Raw genomic sequence first — 18,416 nt, forward strand, 5'->3', positions numbered from 1 at the left:
TTGCAAATGGAGAGGAGGTCAGGAAAGGAAGAGGGAGGGAGGAAAGGAGGGAGGGAGGGAGGGAGGGAGGGAGGGAGGGAGGGAGGGAGGGAAGGAGAAAGAGAGAGAGGAGAGAAGCCTTCCACAAGGTTAACAGCCATGATAGCTAGTGTTAATATTTCAATATATATGTGTTTTCTATGCATATGTTTCTACATACACTTTAAGACATGATCCCACTATATAGCCCAGGCTGTCCTAGAACTTGGGACCTTCATGTCTCTGTTTCCTGAGCACTCAGGATTACAGGTGCACACCAGCAGGCCCAGCTTTTACATAGACTTCTAACCAGTTCTTTTCGGAGACTCAGCTTTCATCTTTTTTAAGATTTATCTATTTATTTTATGTATATGAGTGCTCTATCTTCATGTACACCTGCACAAACAAAAGGGCATCAGATCCTATTACAGATGGTTGTGAGCCACCATGTGTTTTCTGGGAATTGAACTCAGGACCTCTGGAAGAGCAGCCGGTGCCCTTGACTGCTGAGCCATCTCTCCAGCTCTTACCCCGGCGCTGCCCTCCCCAGTTTTCATCTTAAATGGCTAGCTGTGTATATGAGATGTTCATGAAATTTTTATACAATGTAATGAATACTCTTAGACGCAATGTCATCGAACCCTTGAGCCTAACATTTTCAAGCTGAGTGGAGAATTCCTAGAGAGCTCTTACTTACATGTTCCATTCCCTGGGTACCGGGACTTTTCTGGGGATGGGGGCAGATTGCCTACAGTCTGCGATACAGTTTTCCAACAGTCAAAAGGAAGGACATGCAAGGTCAGCCTCAGGACTGGGATGCAGGATAGTTTCTCTGTGAGCTTCCTTTGTTGCCAAAAAGAAGCTCGGTGGGAACTTTGGCCCCTCCATCATTGGATGAGCATTTTATGGACACTGTAGGTTAGACACAGGCCAGGGGGCAGGGGCATGGCCACAACAAGCTCAGTGAACATCTGATGATGTTAAGTTGCAGCTCTGGCTGCCTGGAAGAACCCACAGTTAATACCAGTGACCTCCACACCCCTAGTTTGCAAAAGAGAAATAAGTTTGCATCCACTGGGTACCATCAGACTTCATACTTGAGATATGATGGCCCCTTAAGTTTCTCATCCACATATGGGGATCCTTAGAAAACAGAAAAAGGGAAGTTGTGATTCTTTTGATGTGTGCTCCATTTTTTTACCCCCACAGAATTGGGACTCCCTGCGTCTATCCTAAATGATAAAGCACTTTTCATAGCATGTGGTACACAGGAAATAATACATGTTGGCCCTTATTGCTAATGGGCTCAATATTGTTAGAGAGTCTCAAAATGATCCATTAAGATAGATTGCTAAGTGTGATAAGAAAACTGAGGGTCAGCCGGGCGATGGTGGCGCACACCTGTAATCCCAGCACTTGGGAGGCAGAGGCAGGTGGATTTCTGAGTTTGAGGCCAGCCTGGTCTACAGAGTGAGTTCCAGGACAGCCAGGGCTACACAGAGAAACCCTGTCTCGAAAAAAAAAAAAAAAAAAAAAGGAAAAAAGAAAACTGAGGGTCAGAGTAAGCTCGTTCCAATAGTTACCCCATGACCACACCGAATACACAATGCACATGCATGCTACTGTCCTTCACTGGACTGTGTAGTGTAGAAAACATTCAAAGCCACCTGCCATGTGTCCCTAGAGATTTATGGTGGACAGGAGACTGAACCTATAGCCTTCAATGTGCTAGCTAAGCATTCTACCACTGAGCTACCTCCTCAGCCCCAGGTGACTGTCTTCTCATAAGCCACAAAGATGCAGGAGCCTGGTCACAACTACACAGCATTTGAGAGTTCTGAGGTAACAAATACAAACCTATAAGAATTCCAGTTTATGCCCACAGGTGGCAGTAACACGAGATGAGCCTGGCCATGCTGACTTCAAAGGTTCGAAACATGGGAAGGAATAACTGTGACCTTTGGCAGGACTGGACCCCAGACTTCAACTTCATAGTAGCCACGGGTAGGGTGGGATGAATCCAGGATTGGGCTCCCATGCCAAGCACTGTCCACCACAGCTCAGTGACCGAGGGCTCTGCTTCACACACTGCCTGAGCCAGGGAGCGTGCAGCCAGCCTTCTTTTGCTGTTTATGGTGATCATCTATCTATAGACTACATAATAAGCACCATGCAAGACTAGGGCGTGGAAGCAGCGTGTGCTTCACTCTCCGCATGGCGCTCTGAGTCCATAATTTAGTCCATAATTCTGAGGTTCTGCTCTTTGCTCCACCATATCTGGGGCGCGGGGAGGGGGTCCTCTGTTTGGGCCAGCTCGGATGGTTAGAGATGCTCAGCTTATGGTCTGCCTAGGCCTGGAGGTTCCTCCATGTACTTCACGCTGGATGGCACCTTACATAAGTCCTACATCTAAGGGCTAGGCTGGGAAACATGAGGAGGCTGGACTGGTCCAACCTCAGGCCTTACCACGCAGCACCTCCTCCTGCTGTCTCGGCATCCAAGCATAGTGGCCTCAGAGTGGTCAGACTTCACAGAGTGAGGACTCCCAGAACAAGTGCTACAGGAGAGCCAGGCAGAGGCTGTGGGACCCCTCCCTTCTGTACAACAGTAAAAATTGCCTTTATATTACTCATGGTAATTAACATATTAATATAATGAATACACTTAATGTGTAATTAAGTCCTGCTACAATGCGGTTTCCTATGTTGGCCTTGCAGTGTCCAGCTCTCGGGAGAACCGTTCTCCTTCCATCGTGCGTAGTGGGGATGACACAGCAGAGGCAGGCAGAATGGTCCTGCAGCAAACACACTGGATCATGTATGCTCAGAGTGAGGGTGTGGTTCCACAGTAGGAGCATCTGCCTGCTCAGGGCCCTGGCTTCCATCCCTGGAGAGGAAGGAGGGAAGGAAGGAAGGAAGGGAGAAAGGAAGGAAGAAGGGAGGGAGGAAGGAAGTAGAAAGCAAGAAGGGAGGGGGTGGATGGAATGCCCTCAGGTCCTACCTGACAGCACCTGTTCCCTGCTACATTGGTACACTGAGACAAACAGAGCAGCCTTCACTGCAGGCCCCTCCTTCCTCCCCTCCCTCCCTCCCTCCCTCACTCCCTCCCTCCTTCCCTCCATTCTTCCCTCCCTCCCTCCATTCCTCCCTCCCTCCCATCCAGCATCCTTGTCTCAAACATTAAGGCTACAGAAAAGACAGAAAGGTAACAATGTCCAGTTCTTCCCAAATCACAAAAGAAGAACATTCTAAAGCATTCTGTTAAAAAAAATAAAAAATAAAAAACAGGCTGGTGCCCACTTTTAATACCAGCGCTTGGGAGTGAGAGGCAGGCACATCTCTGTGAGTTTGAGGCCAGCCAGCCAGAACAGAATAAGTCCCAGAACAGCCAGAGCTACACAGAGAAACCCTGTGTGTGTGGGGGGGTGGGGGGGAGGAGGAGGAAGAGGAAGAAGAGGGAAGGAGGGAGGGAAAAGGAAGAGGAGGAGGGAAGGAAGGAGGGAGAGGGGGAGGGAAAGAGAGAGGGAAGGAGGGGCAAGACACCTGTCATCCCAGCTGACAAGGCTGGGAAGGCTGAGGCAGGAGGACTGCCACAAGTTCAAAGCCAGTTGGGGGCTGAGTGGCCTGGTCTCCCTCCTTTTCTTCCTTGGGGACTTTCCTGACACCAGTCACTCATTTAAAAAGAGAGGACCAACCCTCTAACCTTGTGTCATGCAGAAGTTTTGGTTTCCTATCGTAACCCGTAGTAACCATTGGAAGCCTCAGCCACTCAAAGGAGCAGCTTCGACTTCCATGTGGAGACACCATGGCCTCACACACCTCTCACACTCAGGAAATTGGCTGAGGCTCCTGGTGAAGGCCTTGGCCCCCTACGCTCCTGCATGCAGAGGCTGGCTATTAGCTTTCACCAGAGCCAGAACACAAGTGTCTGCTTCATGTGAGGCATCAGTCACCTTCACAGAAGTTGGACTGCCACAGACCCCACGCCCAGCCCAGTTCTGCCCCTCCCCCTCCCCCCTCCCGCCCCTGCCCTGCTCCCACCCTCCACCGCCACCCTGAGGCAAAGCTGCCAATGATGTGTGCACAGTGTAGGCAGCGTGTAGGCAGAGGAAAGGGCTCAGCCCTCTCTGTGCAATGATGGTCAGAGCTGCCTCCCATTCCTCCTCCACTGTCATTTGTTGGTGTGTTGCTAATTTACTTGTCTGACTCATCCTTGGAAGCAAACATGGCTTACTGTTCACCGCCGGGAAGTGTATGGCCTAGCCGTGAGACAGGATGACAGGATCAAATGTCCATCTGATAGAAGCATAGGGATTGACTCACCCTCTGTCCCACCAGCTCTCAAGATCATAGGCATTGCTCCACTTGGGTTCAAGACCAGGACACTTGATAGGGCTTTGACCTAAAGTCTGGTTGGTCCAGACTTGGTGAGACTCTTCCCCATGGCCTTGGAAGGCCACCTCATGTCGTCCATCCTTGCTGAGTGCTGAGGACAGCAAGAGTCCTTAACACTTCTCAAAGCATGCTGGGAAGGAGTGGAGGGATAAGAACAGAAAGGCATAATGTACTTTCAGCAGAAGCAGAGTGCTTTTGGAAGAAAAAAAAAAACAGACTGTAGGGACGATCACAGAATGAAAATCTTGAGACAGACGGTGGCTGTTCTTAGCCCGTGCAGCAAGCACTGAGAACATTCTCAGGCTGAGGGTGTGGCTCAATGTAGAGCATTTGCTAGGTACACGTGTGGCCACAGGTTCAATCCCCGGGCACGTTCTGGGTAGACCAGTAGGCACCCACTTCTATGATGCTTTCTGACGTAGAGATGTTGTGGCTCAGATCCTGCCTTTGAGTGGGCTAATGTCATGTTGTCCCTGTGGGAGAAGATAAGGGGAAGCTGCATGTGGGAGAGAAAGCAGAAGTCAAAAATAAGTATGTGACGAATGGCAGGAACAGCCCTGAGAGAACCGGTCTGTGCAAAGGACTTACGTCCCAGGAGAGGTTTGATATGGTATCCTGGCCTGACAAACTCATCTCTTGGTGATTTGATGATAAAATATAGACCGTGAACCCTTGGGGAGTGCAAAAAAAACCTCAAGAAATAGACAGATAATTAGCTCTGTTTGAACAATGTTTGCATGCTCACTGCTGTAACTGTGAGACTCCACGCCGGCGTGACTAATGCCTCTCCCCCGGCCTAAATTAGATTCTGATTGTGTTTTGCATAGATTCACTGAATCACAGATGTTTGAGGTAAAAAAGACCCAAAGTTCTCAGGAACACCTCCCATGGAGCATGTGGGATCATCTTTGCAGGCTTGACTGGGATGCTCCAAACCCAGGGATGACACTGCTCCTAACCCCTTTCCCCATCCGAGTCTCAGGAGCACAGAAGCCACCCACAAGCGAGCTGCACCTGGAGGAGCACCCGGGGCTGGTGGGCTGCCTGAAGACTTTGCCTATAAGGAATTGATAGGGGAGGTCTGGCAGCCTGACTCCACACAAGGATACTACCTCAGTGGCTAACGTCCAGAGTGCCCTGTTCTGTTCTAACAGAATCCCTGAGTCACGGCAGCTGCCAATGCGGTAGTTCAAGGTCCACGCTGTTCCTTAGCCATCCACTCACTCTGACCCTTTGTGTGCCTATAGTAAATGCTTTTATTGTCTGTTTGTTTGCTCTTGCAGAATTTAGCCTATGAAATCATCCTTACGCTGGGACAGGCATTCGAAGTCGCTTACCAGCTAGCTCTACAAGCAAGAAAAGGGGGCCATTCCTCCACACTTCCAGAAAGCTTTGAGAACAAGCCCTCAAAACCCATCCCTAAGCCCCGAGTTAGCATTCGAAAGTCAGTGGTAAGTACGTGAGAGAGACATCTCTAAGCTTGCAACCAGAGGGAAGGGGACCCGGTGCAGAGATGGAGGCCTTCAGAATCCAGCCTACCCTCCCTTGTCCTTTCCCATGGTCTCCTTGCTGGCATGTGACCATCATTCCTGAAGGCTCAAAGAATCCTCTCCCCAGAACCCAAAGGTAACAGAGAAGACCACATGCTCTCTGCCACCTGCAGCAACAGCCTTGCAAGAGCTAGGATCGCTAGCTGCTGCTTCTGGTTTTGACCCAACTCACCAGAAGCCCTAGGAAAGTGTGGAGGCAGCCTTCTCTGAGGCCTCGCCTACCACTCAATCAGGGGGCAAGCTTCTGCCCTCCAGAGAGATGTACAGAGGCTCAAGGTGATGATACCCTGGTACCCTCCTGGCAAAAGCTAGATGCCACAGCTTCTGTGTCTTTCAGGAGGCCACGGCATCCTCATCATTGAGATGCCTGGGCCACACACAGCCTGTGTGCCTTCCCTCTGGACAGCTGAAGCCCTCCGCAGCCTAGTAACTGTTAGAAGGTGATACCCCCCTCCTCCCTGTCATCTGCCTCCCTCCAGGAACTTCCTCCCTTCCCTCCCTCCCACAGGCTCCGCAGACATCCTGTCCCAACAGGCTGGTATGACTTCAAAGCGGCCGCCTCTGGTAGTAGCAACACCCCAAAGCTGGAAGGCTTCCAGCCAGCTTCCCATCTGCTCTCTGTTCCAGCTACCATCCTGCATCCTAGAATCTCTGGGATTGGCACCGGGCAGGCCCCCAGAATGCGTTGCCCCCCTCACCCCGCAATCTTCCCATCTGCTGCATTCTCCTCCTCCTCCTCCTCCTCCTCCTCCTCCTCCTCCTCCTCCTCCTCCTCCTCCTCCTCCCAACAGCTCTCAGCCTCCGTGTCATGAGGAAATAGACATTTTTAACCTCCAAAGAAAGGTTCCTTCCTTGGGATGATGTGGCTTCTCTGGATTACACCTTTGGGGCCCCTCTCCTGTCTCTGCTCTTGATCACCTCAGCACCCATGGGATCATCCCTCAGCATCTGGCCTCTTCAAGTCCCTGACCATTGTCCTCCTGCATCCCAGGAGGCCTCCACTGATTGGTCATTATCAGCGGCTGCTGCACCTCTCAAATCCCACGCTATACTCCTACCCCTGACCTTCCTGCCTCAGCACCTCCCCAGCCCATGCCCCCTGCTCTCTCTCTCCCGTCCTTGACACACCACAAAACCCTGTCCAGTTTGTTTCTAAGCATCTCTGCCTTCCAGCGTAGCCAGTGCAGATCCTTTCTTCTCTACCCCCTGTCCCCAGTCCAGTAAATGACACAACACTTCACCATGCTACTTGTCACTAGAGTCTCCCCAATTAAGTCACCTTGATTGCTGATATACATGCACCTCCACATCCAGCCCATGAGCAGAAACCAATCTTTGCTCTCCTCAAACACACCTCCAGCCTGCTCCAGCCTCACTACTTCCCTCATTACCCCCCTAATCCAAGGCCAGTGCACACCCCTCCCAGTGACTCCCTCCACACAGCAAAGACCATGGTACCCTAAAAATACCCGAACCTAACCCCCATCACACGCTGTGATGCCCAGACCCTCCATTCCTTGAGTATATATGCTGCTCAGTCCCACTGGAGTTTTTATGCCACCCGTGATCGCTCTCTTCCACCTCCCCTGATGCCCGAATTTTGCACGGGCCCCATGGTATCATTCAGGTTTTAGCTGCATGAAGCTTGTCCGAAAACCAGCGTAGATGCCTGGTCAACACTGTAGCCCCTCTTCGTTCTGTGTAGTAGTGCCTGAGCTTTCTACTTACCGCTTATTTCTGCCTCTCTTCCTGCACAAAATAATACCTGCTCCGTGAAGTACACTGGCATGCTGTCACCCAAGGGCCAGGCCCATCTCAGCACTCACCACAAACCTGCCATCCAAGACATGAGGTGGTAGGGGTGGACTTAACAAATGTGTCTTTGAGCATGGTCATTAGGCTTCTGAGTGTCCAGGAATGCCCAGAATGTTTGCGGGGATTGTCACTTAGATTACTACATTCCTTCTCGAGTGGGCTGGACAAGTCTGTTCACCACATGCACCTCCTTCCAGCTTTGCTGCGGTCCACGCAGACTCCTTCCAGAGGAGCACAAAGGGTTTGTTGCCATAAGGGCTCACAGAATATTCATCTAGATACCGTCTCTGGGAAACAGGAGACTACCCAGTCTTTACCTGGCTCCCGATCCGGGCCCTCACCAGGCTTCAGAGTTCCCATGTCCTCAGCTCTGGTTGTTTACTGTTAGAAATGCACAGTGCTCCTAAAAGACCTTCCCTCATCCTCTGAAGAATCAGTGGAAATGAGGCAGAAGGCAGCCCGATAGGCCCTGCAGCCTCCAGGAGGTTAAAAACTGGTAGCGGAAGACAGAGCAGGCCTTCCAGAAACTTCTTGGCCCAATTTACAAAACCAAATAGATGATGCCCAGAGGATGAGCAAGCCATTGGGGAAAGAGTTTCACTGAGGCCCGTCAGAGCTCAGGCCTTACCTACTGCCCAGGGAGTGGCAAGCTTAGCCTTAGGTAAAGCGCAAGGGCAACTGAACCCAGGACACAGTCCACCAAGGCCCAGCCTGACAGGCCCTTGCTGACCTCTTCCCTTCCTCTGTCTCGGGGTACATCCCTCTCTGCCACTGTCCTCTCCCCCTGGGATCTGTGCCTGCTTTCTGTCAGTCCCTTCCTTATCCAGGCTGAGCACTCATTGTCTAGACAGCGTTTATGGACTGTACAATTATTTATTATATGCCTGCTTTGCATTGGGCTGCCAAGAACTTTCCCAGGTTTGGATAAAATAGCAATAAAGTTAACAAAAGCCCACCTTTATGGGCATCCATTGTGGAAGACGGAGTGGACAGGTGGTATGTGTCGGGAAGAGATTGGAAGGGAGAAGCTAAAAAGTTGAGTTGCCGTTTTGTGTAGAGGGTGTGGCGGGTACAGCTTCTAGGACAGGAAGTAGTGGAGCCAAGACCTGGACCACACTGGCTAGGAGACAACAACCGGGAGAGAGCAGAGGCTTCGCACAGGGACGGGTGGGTGCCAGGAGGGCCATCTCCAGGGCAGCATGGCTGGAGCTCAGAAAGGCTGCAGGCAAGTGGGCGGGGCGCCGCAGTGTCCTCGGAGGATGTAGGGTTCTTTCCGGACACCCCCCCCCAATATGGATGGGGGAATGGGAACCACCACTGCTCCCCTGCCTCTGCGCCCCGGGGGCGGGGCCGGGTCTCACTCGCGTCACCCTTGCAGGCCCCTGCAGAGTCGCTGTGCAGTGCAGGTGCGAAAGCGCGGACGCCGCCGGGGCCGCCCCGCAGCGCGGCTGGGCGAGCGGGGCCCGAGGTGGGGTTCCAGCGGCGCCCACGCGGCCGCGCCGCCGCCCAGCTGCCGGATAACGGGCATCAGCCTTTCTGTTTTAAAGCAGATCGACCCTTCTGAGCAAAAGACTCTGGCCAATCTGCCGTGGATTGTGGAGCCGGGGCAAGAAGCCAAGAGGGGCATTAATACCAAGTATGAAACCACGATTTTCTGATAGCCGCCGCCCCGTCCTCGCGGTGCCTTGCTCGCCAAGCAGTCCCCGCAGCAGGCTTTCCTTCGCGCCTCCGTGTCCACCCGCCCCAGGGAGGAAGACTGCTCCAGCTCGCGTGGCCTCGTCACGGGCGGAAGGGCGACGGCCATCCTAGGGAGCCTTCTGCCAGCGAGACTTTGACGCCCCTTAGAGGCGCGAGGGGGGCTGCGCGGGGCGCCCCAACTCCGCTCCCACCGCCTCCTCCGAGGTACTGCTCAACTGCCCCGTACTTGCTTTGCTTTAGTTGGGGGGAGAAATACCTTTTTAAAAGTGAAGAGTGGGAAGAGGGAGGGTCTCCAGTACTGCCTAAAAGTCTTAAACATCTTGGGTTTAAGTTTTTCACTGTCAGCCGTTTTGAAGGGAAAGTCAGAACAGTACTACACCCCTTCCCCCCCAAAAGCACCTGTAAAGTCATTCTATCACTGAGTACAATTTCATGCAAAAAGACAAAGCAACCCTCACCAGGAAATTCTGCCCCCCCGACCCGATTTCTATATTTGTGGATTTTATATGTAATCAACTATGTCAGATAAAGGAAACCTTTATTGAATGATTCAAAAAAATTTAAAAAGTGATTTAAAACAGAGGAATTTATTATGCACAGAAAAAATGTGTCTTGTATTAAATATTTTTATTAAAAGAATGTTTCATTAATGCATTCATAAGAAAACTAGGTTTGTTGTGCGGGATGTTTCTGGTTTCGTTTCAAATGACTACGTTCCTACGGCTACTTGCCCTGAGGACCTGGCTCTGTTACAGAGAACCCCTGGTGCCCTTGCCTCAAGAGCAGAAGATCAGGCAGGTGCTTGGGGTGACCCGAAGTGCTGACTCAGCCATAGCCTGCATAAGTGGTTTATTTGGAGTTGTTTTGGGTTTTTTGTTTTGTTTTGTTTTGTTTTAGCCTTCAAGGTGTTTTAAAGAACATGTTTAACAAAAAAAGAAAAAAGAAAACTTAGGGCTCCTGAGGTCAAGATTTCTGTGAAGGAAACCTTGTTTGAGAACGATGTTAATAAAATTCTACTGCAAAATTCTTTTCTAGAAAAAAAGAAATAACACAAAAAAAGAAGAAATTCCAAAGTAATAAAAACTTTTCTTGAAACAGACTTAAAAAAAAATGTTTGCTTACTATTTGATTAAACAAATTTACTTACGTTTCTTTAAGGTATTTTAATTTTTTTAATGTCTCTGTGAAGTATTTGTATGATACCATAATGTATATTTCTGTAGAAACAAATTATATAAACAGGATCAATATCATTATAGAAAAATAACATTTTAATGTATATTGTTCTAACCAATCATATTGTGAATCATTTTGAAGTTCATTATAGCGATATTGATAAATTGTGAACTTGTCTTAATGTTTTTTTTATTAACCAATATTATTTTAAACCTGAGATTCTCACAATCATCAGTTGGTGAGTTTTGAAGAAAAACTAAATTTCATTTCAACTGACAAATGTATATGGTTTTAGTTCAGTGTTGAAGAATTTTAATACAATATTAAATTACTTGAACTGAATAGTTCCTTGTATATATTTTGCCTATTCACTGTTGATATGTATGTAGTAAACAGAGAAGAGAATAACATTGAAATATGGTACCAAAAGGAGCTTGTACAGGAGCAAAGCAGCCAGTAGCTTTGCTGAAACACAAGCATATGTGTAAATAAGCTTGGGCTTCCAGTTATAAATTTTGTAATTTTTGTCATTATTTATATCCTATATTTAAAAAAAAAGCACACAAAATAAAACAGAAGTTGCACAGTGGCTGGTGCCTGGCATCCTTCTGTGAGTACCTCCCCACTCCCACTGAGGAGCAGGACCAAAGGCCCAGCCCTCTCCACAGATAGACTTGTTTTCAATTGGCAACATCAGTGAGGGGAAAAAAAAAAAAACTTGCTCATTTCTAAGTTCATGCAGTCTAAAAAAGAAACACTGTCTTCTGAAGCTTGCATTTCAGCCGTAAGCCGCTGCCATGCCTTTGCATTGTCTTATTTTAAAGTGGCATATAAGGGGAAAATTGGCAAGACAGACATTTCTAAAACAGAGGGGAAACACACACACACACCAGACTGCTTATGTAGCATCACATATATAGCTTGCTTGGGAAAGCACCCCCTGCACCCCCTTGTACATCCTTGAGTCCATTCATCTTTTTTTCTAGAATGTGTACCTGCTATAAAGTGGGTGATGGGCTAGTCAGAGCTACACTGATCCTGTGACCACCATGCTACACGTCCCTCAGCCTCCGTCACCCATTGCCCAGTCTATGACTGCTACCCTTGAAAACCCAAAGCAGTTTTAGGGTGCTCTCTGCCTGTCCTTCAGAGGCCTGGGACTTGGAACCCAAAAGAGCTAAACCTGTAAAAAGCTGGGTTAAAATGGGCCTTGGGGCCTGGGGTACCTCACTCCAGAGGTTTTCCACTCCAATGCTTCCACTGGGCCAGTTTGTTCTCTTTGTTATTTTCTCTGTTCATCACCTGTGTGTTTGTATCCATAATGATTCCAGCATGAAGTACGTAGCACTCTCCAATTAGGAGAAATTAAGACACAAGACTAGCATAGTGGTGAGAGAGAGTAGTCTTCTTGCTCTGTCACCAGCTTGAAGGAGCAATAAGGACAAAGAAAGCCAAGTGACAGAGTTAGGCCCCTCCAGACCCGAGGTACAACAGACGGTTGTGGTGAGCCTCAGAGAGAAAGGCAGGAATAACCCTGATCTCCCACTGCATTCTTCACCCAAACCTAAGGCCAGGGCACAAGAGCAGCCCATGGCCAGAGCAAGGCAGGGACTGAAAGGGAAACACCTGATGCAAAAAAAGCCAGCTCAAGAACAGGAGATGGGATTTATAGCTGACTTTGTTTAAAGGGAAAGCCTGCTATTTGATAAATGCAGTAACCAGTGGTTGAGAGTGACAAGCCCTTGAATGCTAACATTAATCAAAGGAGAACTTAAATGGCCCCCTTTACAGAAGGACTTGAATTCAGTTGATCCATTTAATTTTTTCTTATTAAGTGGTGTTCGGTAATAAATCTGGATGAATGGACCCTATGAAAATTATGCTCAGCTTGTTAATAAGTCATGGAAGTGGTTTTTTTCAAGTTGGACTGCTTGGGAATGTTGCCAGCCTATCTAATGTTTGGATAAGATGGAACAGACACTTAAGCTTAAAGGGCGTGTGGCCACATTCTCGAAAATCAGCCAACATTTGCACTTGAACTCCAAGTAAATGTTACTCCTATTTCTAAAATGAATTGAAGATTTGGGGAGTAGTCTAGTTTCCGGTGAGCTAGAATGTAATGTCTACGTTCGGAAATCTGTATGGAATAAAGCCTCGTTACTGACATTACATCTTTAAACTCTCTTTGTCTACTGGCCATTCAATGAGTTACCTTCCCTATGAAAAGCAGTATGGTGGTTATAAGCATTGTTTTAATAAAGACAATGGCCAACCAACACAGGCCAGCAGCGTCTCTTCAGCCAGCCAACCCATCATACTGGCCCCCACAAGCCCATTGGGCCTCAGGAGCAGAGCCTTGTTTCCCACAGAAGTCCCAACGCAAAGCAGAACGTGTGTAGAGGGGTCAGGCCTGTTGGCTAATCAATATCCAGCATAAGCATACAGGGGTGTTTTCCTGTACCCACGGGACTTGATTGAACTTTCTTGGCTTCACCTCAAGTCTCTCTTCTTACTTTTCCTTCCTCCTGCTTCTGTGCATCATTCCAGACTCAACACACTGGTCTTCAGTGTGTAACACAGAGATTCATTGCTATACATTACAGCTATCCATTGTCAGAACAGTTTTGCCTTCCTTATCCCAGCCCCCAGAGACCTGTGTTTATAAAAGCTGCCAGGGCCTTGAACTTTCCAGGAGTGGGTCATGATGGAGGGAAGGAGGAGGGGGAGACATGATGGGAGGGAGGAGGAGGAGGAGGAGGAAGAGGAAGAGGAGGAGGAGGAGGAGGAGGAGGAGGAGGAGGAAGAGGCAGAAGGCTAAGCAGTCGCATGCTGCTCACCTCCAATGGAGTCACCCAGCTGTCCCTGCAGCTGCAGCTTCATAAGTGGCCCTACTTGATTCAGCCAACCAGAGAGAAAGGTGGAGTCGGGGAGACGGGCATGCAGGGTCCCCAGAGTTCAGAAAATGTCTACGTCATCTTATTGACCTAGTGAAAGAACTGAGACAGGACAGGCTTACACACAAACTCAGCTCGCAGCGTGGCAATAAAAGCTGTTGAAAGCAACCCATATTCAGTATCCAATATAACTTGTCTGCCAAGGTCTCGGTGACTCGAGCAGTCCCTTCAGGGGCGGAGCACGCTCCTCTCCCTCACAAGAGGCCACAAGGCAGAACTGAGGAAAACTTGAGACAGTCCCAGGAAGAAGCTGTGTCAACTGTTTACTGACATCCAAGAGGCTGATTTCTCCAGATGCCTCAAAAGTACAAATCCAGTTGGGTTGGTTTTTGTTTGGTTGGTTGATTTTTTGGCTTCTGTTTTTGTTTTTGTTTTGTTTTGTTTTGTTTTGTTTTGTTTGGGGGGGGCATGGGAGAGACAGAGAGAGTGTTGAGTTGGGAAACAGAGGAGAAGAAAGACATTCTGTCATGTTTTATCAGCATTTCCAGGGTGTGCTATTGTCAGAGACCCTGGGTGATGAGTGTGATAGCCCTTTAAGAGGCAGCTGTGCCTGAGCTCCAACAATGGTCAAGAGCAGAAAGGAAGACCCTGCATCTGCAGGCTTCCTAAGAAAGCTGAGTTCTTATGGGAAAGCGACACATTTTAAAATGTTGGCAACTAACTCATTGTTCAAAGGTGCAGAGTGGGGTCGGTGAGCTGGCTCGGCAGGAAAACCTGAGTTCCATTCCTATACACACCTCAAGGTGGAAGAGAACCAACGCCATGAGGTTGCCCTCTGACCTCCACATGCACATGGCCCCTGACAGTGAGGGGTTTGTTGCTGTATGGGAACACCAGTTATAAACTGAACTTAGTGGTGGGAATGCCCGACATAGGCGTGGCTTCTAAAAGGGAACGGCTGAATTTTCCTCCATGCCACGTGAAGGTCAGAGATGGACAGTCCAGGCCATGGTTGAAGGGACTCTGGCCAGCTTGAGCATGGCAAACCTGGCTCTGGCAGGCCTCGCCCTTCTCCCCCATTCCCTCTGCCTTGATTAAAAAATAAATAAAAAGTTAAATCACATTCCTAAAGCTAGCCACCAAGGTCTGTTCCCTTATTTGGCCACTTCCTCGTCCTGAGGCTGACTACCAAGGTCCAGCTATCAAAGTATTGAAGTCCAGCAATCAAAAGCCCCCTTTGGCTCACCTAATTAACTAATTAAAATTAAACACCTCATTCTACCATGGGGTTTCTCCTTGTCCCTTTATAAACTGTCATATGCCTATGGGCCACATCTGTCGCCTCTCTATCCAGAGGCAGCCAGTCCTTTGTCCTCCAGGACAAATGCCCCTCCCCCTCTCTCCCTTACTCTTTCCCTTGTTCCCATCATCCTCTCCCTCTTGGTCCCCTCGCCCTCTCTCTCTTCCATTTTCTCCTGTCTTTGTCCCTTACCCATGCCCTCTGTCCCTCTGGGGCAAATAAATCTCCTCTGTGCTGAGAACGTGATCTGAGAGCTCGGTCTTGGGGGTCCTGAGCAGATAATTTTCCCTTCGATGGTAGTTCCCATCCTTCCTAATCCTAAGGCTCTTCTATAGTCTCGAACTGCCAACCCAAGCATGTGGCTTCTGCCCTCGTCTTATCATTGTGGCCGACAGAACACTATTCCGAGTGTTCACATTCCAGGCAGGAGAAAAGACAGTAAGGATTAAAGAGTGGTATTACTCCCTTGATGACCAAGCTTTTAAGAACTTTCCAGAAAGCTCCACCCTCCAACTTCATAAGGCTCACTGGCCAACCCCTCGTTACTAGGAAGCAAAAAAAGAAAGAAAGAGAGAGAGAGAGAGAGACAGAGACAGAGACAGAGACAGGGAGGGAAGGAAGGAGAGGGAAGGAGAGAGGGGGGAAGGAAGGAAGAAGAGAGAGAGAGAGAGAGAGAGAGAGAGAGAGAGAGAGAGAGGAGAGAGAGAGAGAGAGAGAGAGAGAGAGAGAGAGAGAGAGAGAGAAGCAACATAAGGGTTGTTAATGAAGAAAGGGGACAAGAGGGACAATATTTGGTGCCATCACCACAGGAATAGGTAAAAGACAAGACAAGCTCACACAGGTGAGAGGCTGGGACAGAGAAGGCAGACTGCAGGGGGCACTGGTGAGGACCCTGGCAGAATTGCTCTGTGAAACCCAACTAGGGAAAAGCCCTAAGCCCGGCCCGGTGCCAATACACATCTGTGCTGCCTGGCTTCTGAGGCTGTGAAGGCAGAACAAGCTTAAGGAGCAGCTCACACACCACAAGCACGTTCAGCTGTAGTGCTGAGGGGATAGGCCTGGTCAAGCATCACCGACAAGGACTGAGGAAATCCGCCTTGACTTCCACGACATACAGGAATAACACAGGAACGCTAAAAGCTATTGCCTGGGTCCCATCTCCTGGGACGTGGGGTTGTTGGGTTGGGGGTGATTCTAGATACTTCACTGAGAGAAATGAGAAGCAGGGCCATCTCCAGAATTGCCCACACCCTCGGAAGTAGATCCTTAAGAATACTAAACCATAGCCGGGCAGTGGTGGCGCACGCCTTTAATCCCAGCACTTGGGAGGCAGAGGCAGGTGGATTTCTGAGTTCAAGAGTTCAAGGCTAGCTTGGTCTACAGAGTGAAACCATTCGCTGGGTCACACAGCTAAGAACGTTAGTACAGACAACACTGTTCACTGGCCAACCAAGCCAACCTATGCGGGCACCCCCAAGTCACATGGCAGGCAAGCCCAGAGTCTTAAGTACCCCTTATTCCCAGTCCTCCCTGACTGCTCCGTTGGCGCACACAGCCCAGAGGGAATGAAGTTTATTTAGAACAGTTGGGAAGAGAGCAGATGACGGTTTCCCTGCTGAAAAGCCAACAGCCACCGAGGGGTAGAAGCACAAACTGCTCAGACGGCACCGTGTTTCCAGGTGCAGAAGGACCATTAGCCTAACCCATAGATGAGGAATGGGGACAGGACGGGAATGAAGTTTGCAAACAGTGGCAAAGAGAATTACTGGGTCATCTACCGTGACCTTACATCACATGCCCGGCATGTTCTTTGCTTACCACAAGCACAATGCAATGAATGAGGAGACCAAGGCGCTGAATGGTGGCAAACAACAGGAAAAATTAAAGCAAGGAGTTCCAAGGCAGAGGCTGGGGAGAGGGCTCAGCTCATAAAATGCTTTCCTTGAAAGCATTGAGGACCTGAGTGTGTGCCCCAGAACCTAGGTAAAACACCAGACATGGTGGATTCACCTGTAATCCCCCTGTAGAGGACAGAAGGATAGGAAGATCCCTGGGAGGTCACTGGCCAGCCAGCCTAGGCTTGTTGGCAAACTCCTAGCCAGTGGGAGACCCTGACTCAAACAAACATAAACTAGAAGGCTGGAACCTAAGAAACGACATCCGATATTGATTGTCCCCTGGCCTACATGTCCAAACAAACATACGCATGTGCATATCTGCTGCACACACATGAACATGTGCACACACAGGTATCAAATTACAAACAGGCTCCTCGAAGGGAGAGTCAGGGTTATGACTAACAACTTCCCACCCTCAATGCCGCCATCACCTGAGCGCCAAGAGCAGACTGGGCAGCTGCCAGGTGCTGGCAAATTCAAAGCATCCCGGCCTCTGTTGTCCAACAGGCTCCTATCAGAGTAGCCAAAGAGCATCCCAAGGAGCACTGAGAGGGGAAAATCTGACTACCAGAAGCTCCTTGGAAGCAAAAACTGTCGTCTGATGTTGACTCTCGGAGCGGGAAGCTGACGCGTCACTCAAATAGAGCAGACACACGAAACGAATGGCCTGAAATATGATGCTTTCAAGATCCTCCTGCCTCCCAGCTTCTGTAGGACCAGACTGAGTTACCATGGGAGGCAGTTAGATAGCCAACCTCCTGTCCTCCGTGCATATGTGTTGTGCGTACGTGAGTGCGTGCATGCGTACGTGCGTGCAGTGCGTGCGTGCGTACGTACGTACGTTTCCAGTCAGGTATCGCACACCTTGCAGCACCATCTTGAGATTCAGTTAGATCACGTGTAGAGAGCACCTTGCCGTAGCATGGTCCTGAAGGCACTCTCAGAAAGTACAGATCTCCTTCCCTTTCTCCTAAACTGTATTTGTTATCTCAGGAGTTAGTCCACACACGGCTGGAGATGTGGCTCAGTTCGTAGAGTCCTTGCCTGTTATGAAAGAAGGCCCTTTAAACAAACAAACAGACTCTGGCACTGCATTTAAAAAAAAAAAAAGGATACATACCCGAAACCCCACCACTAGAGCAGGAGGTTCAGAAGTTCAAGGTCAGCCTAGACTACGTGAGTTTGAGGCCAGCCTGAGCTACTGGGCTACATGAAACTCTGTCTTTTAAAAAACATATGTTTGTGGACAATGAGTCCATAGTGAGGAGAGTGGAACCACTACCGTACAAGGTGAGGAGGGTAGCGTCACGGTCAAGCAAGTGGGCAGAAAGAACTTCTCAGTCATACAAGCTGGTGGATGATCTTTCAGTATCTGAAACTCTAGCCTGTGCCCACATCTACTCCCCACCCCCAGGCTGTTCATCGCCACGAAACCCAGTCACATCCCACCTGAAACCAGAGTTACTCAGTCCAGTGGGTCTGGGCTTCCCATAAAAGGAAAACCAGGGTTGGATGCTAGCCCCAGGTTCATGACTGGTACCTGGGGGTTAGTTCTTCCAAAAAACTGGGTGATGTACCAATATAATCCCAATACTTGGATGATAGAAGCAAGAGAATTAGGAGTTCAAGACAAGTCTGGAATGAGTCAGTATATCAAAAAAGGGGGGTGCACA

At 49.2% G+C, this 18,416-nt stretch overlaps 1 protein-coding gene across 1 annotated transcript in view; it reads left to right on the plus strand.

The window, feature by feature from the left end:
* Positions 1-9,435, plus strand: part of Anks1b (ankyrin repeat and sterile alpha motif domain containing 1B) — a 471,928-nt gene extending 462,493 nt beyond the window's left edge. The window contains exons 19-20 of the mRNA XM_028783036.1: positions 5,696-5,863; positions 9,328-9,435. Of these exons, the coding sequence (XP_028638869.1) occupies positions 5,696-5,863; positions 9,328-9,435 (276 nt within the window). The remainder of the gene's footprint in view (positions 1-5,695; positions 5,864-9,327) is intronic.
* Positions 9,436-18,416: the final 8,981 nt, after the last annotated feature.

The sequence above is a fragment of the Grammomys surdaster genome, unplaced genomic scaffold (genome assembly GCF_004785775.1).
Source record: "Grammomys surdaster isolate TR1022 unplaced genomic scaffold, NIH_TR_1.0 958, whole genome shotgun sequence".
NCBI lineage: Eukaryota > Metazoa > Chordata > Mammalia > Rodentia > Muridae > Grammomys > Grammomys surdaster.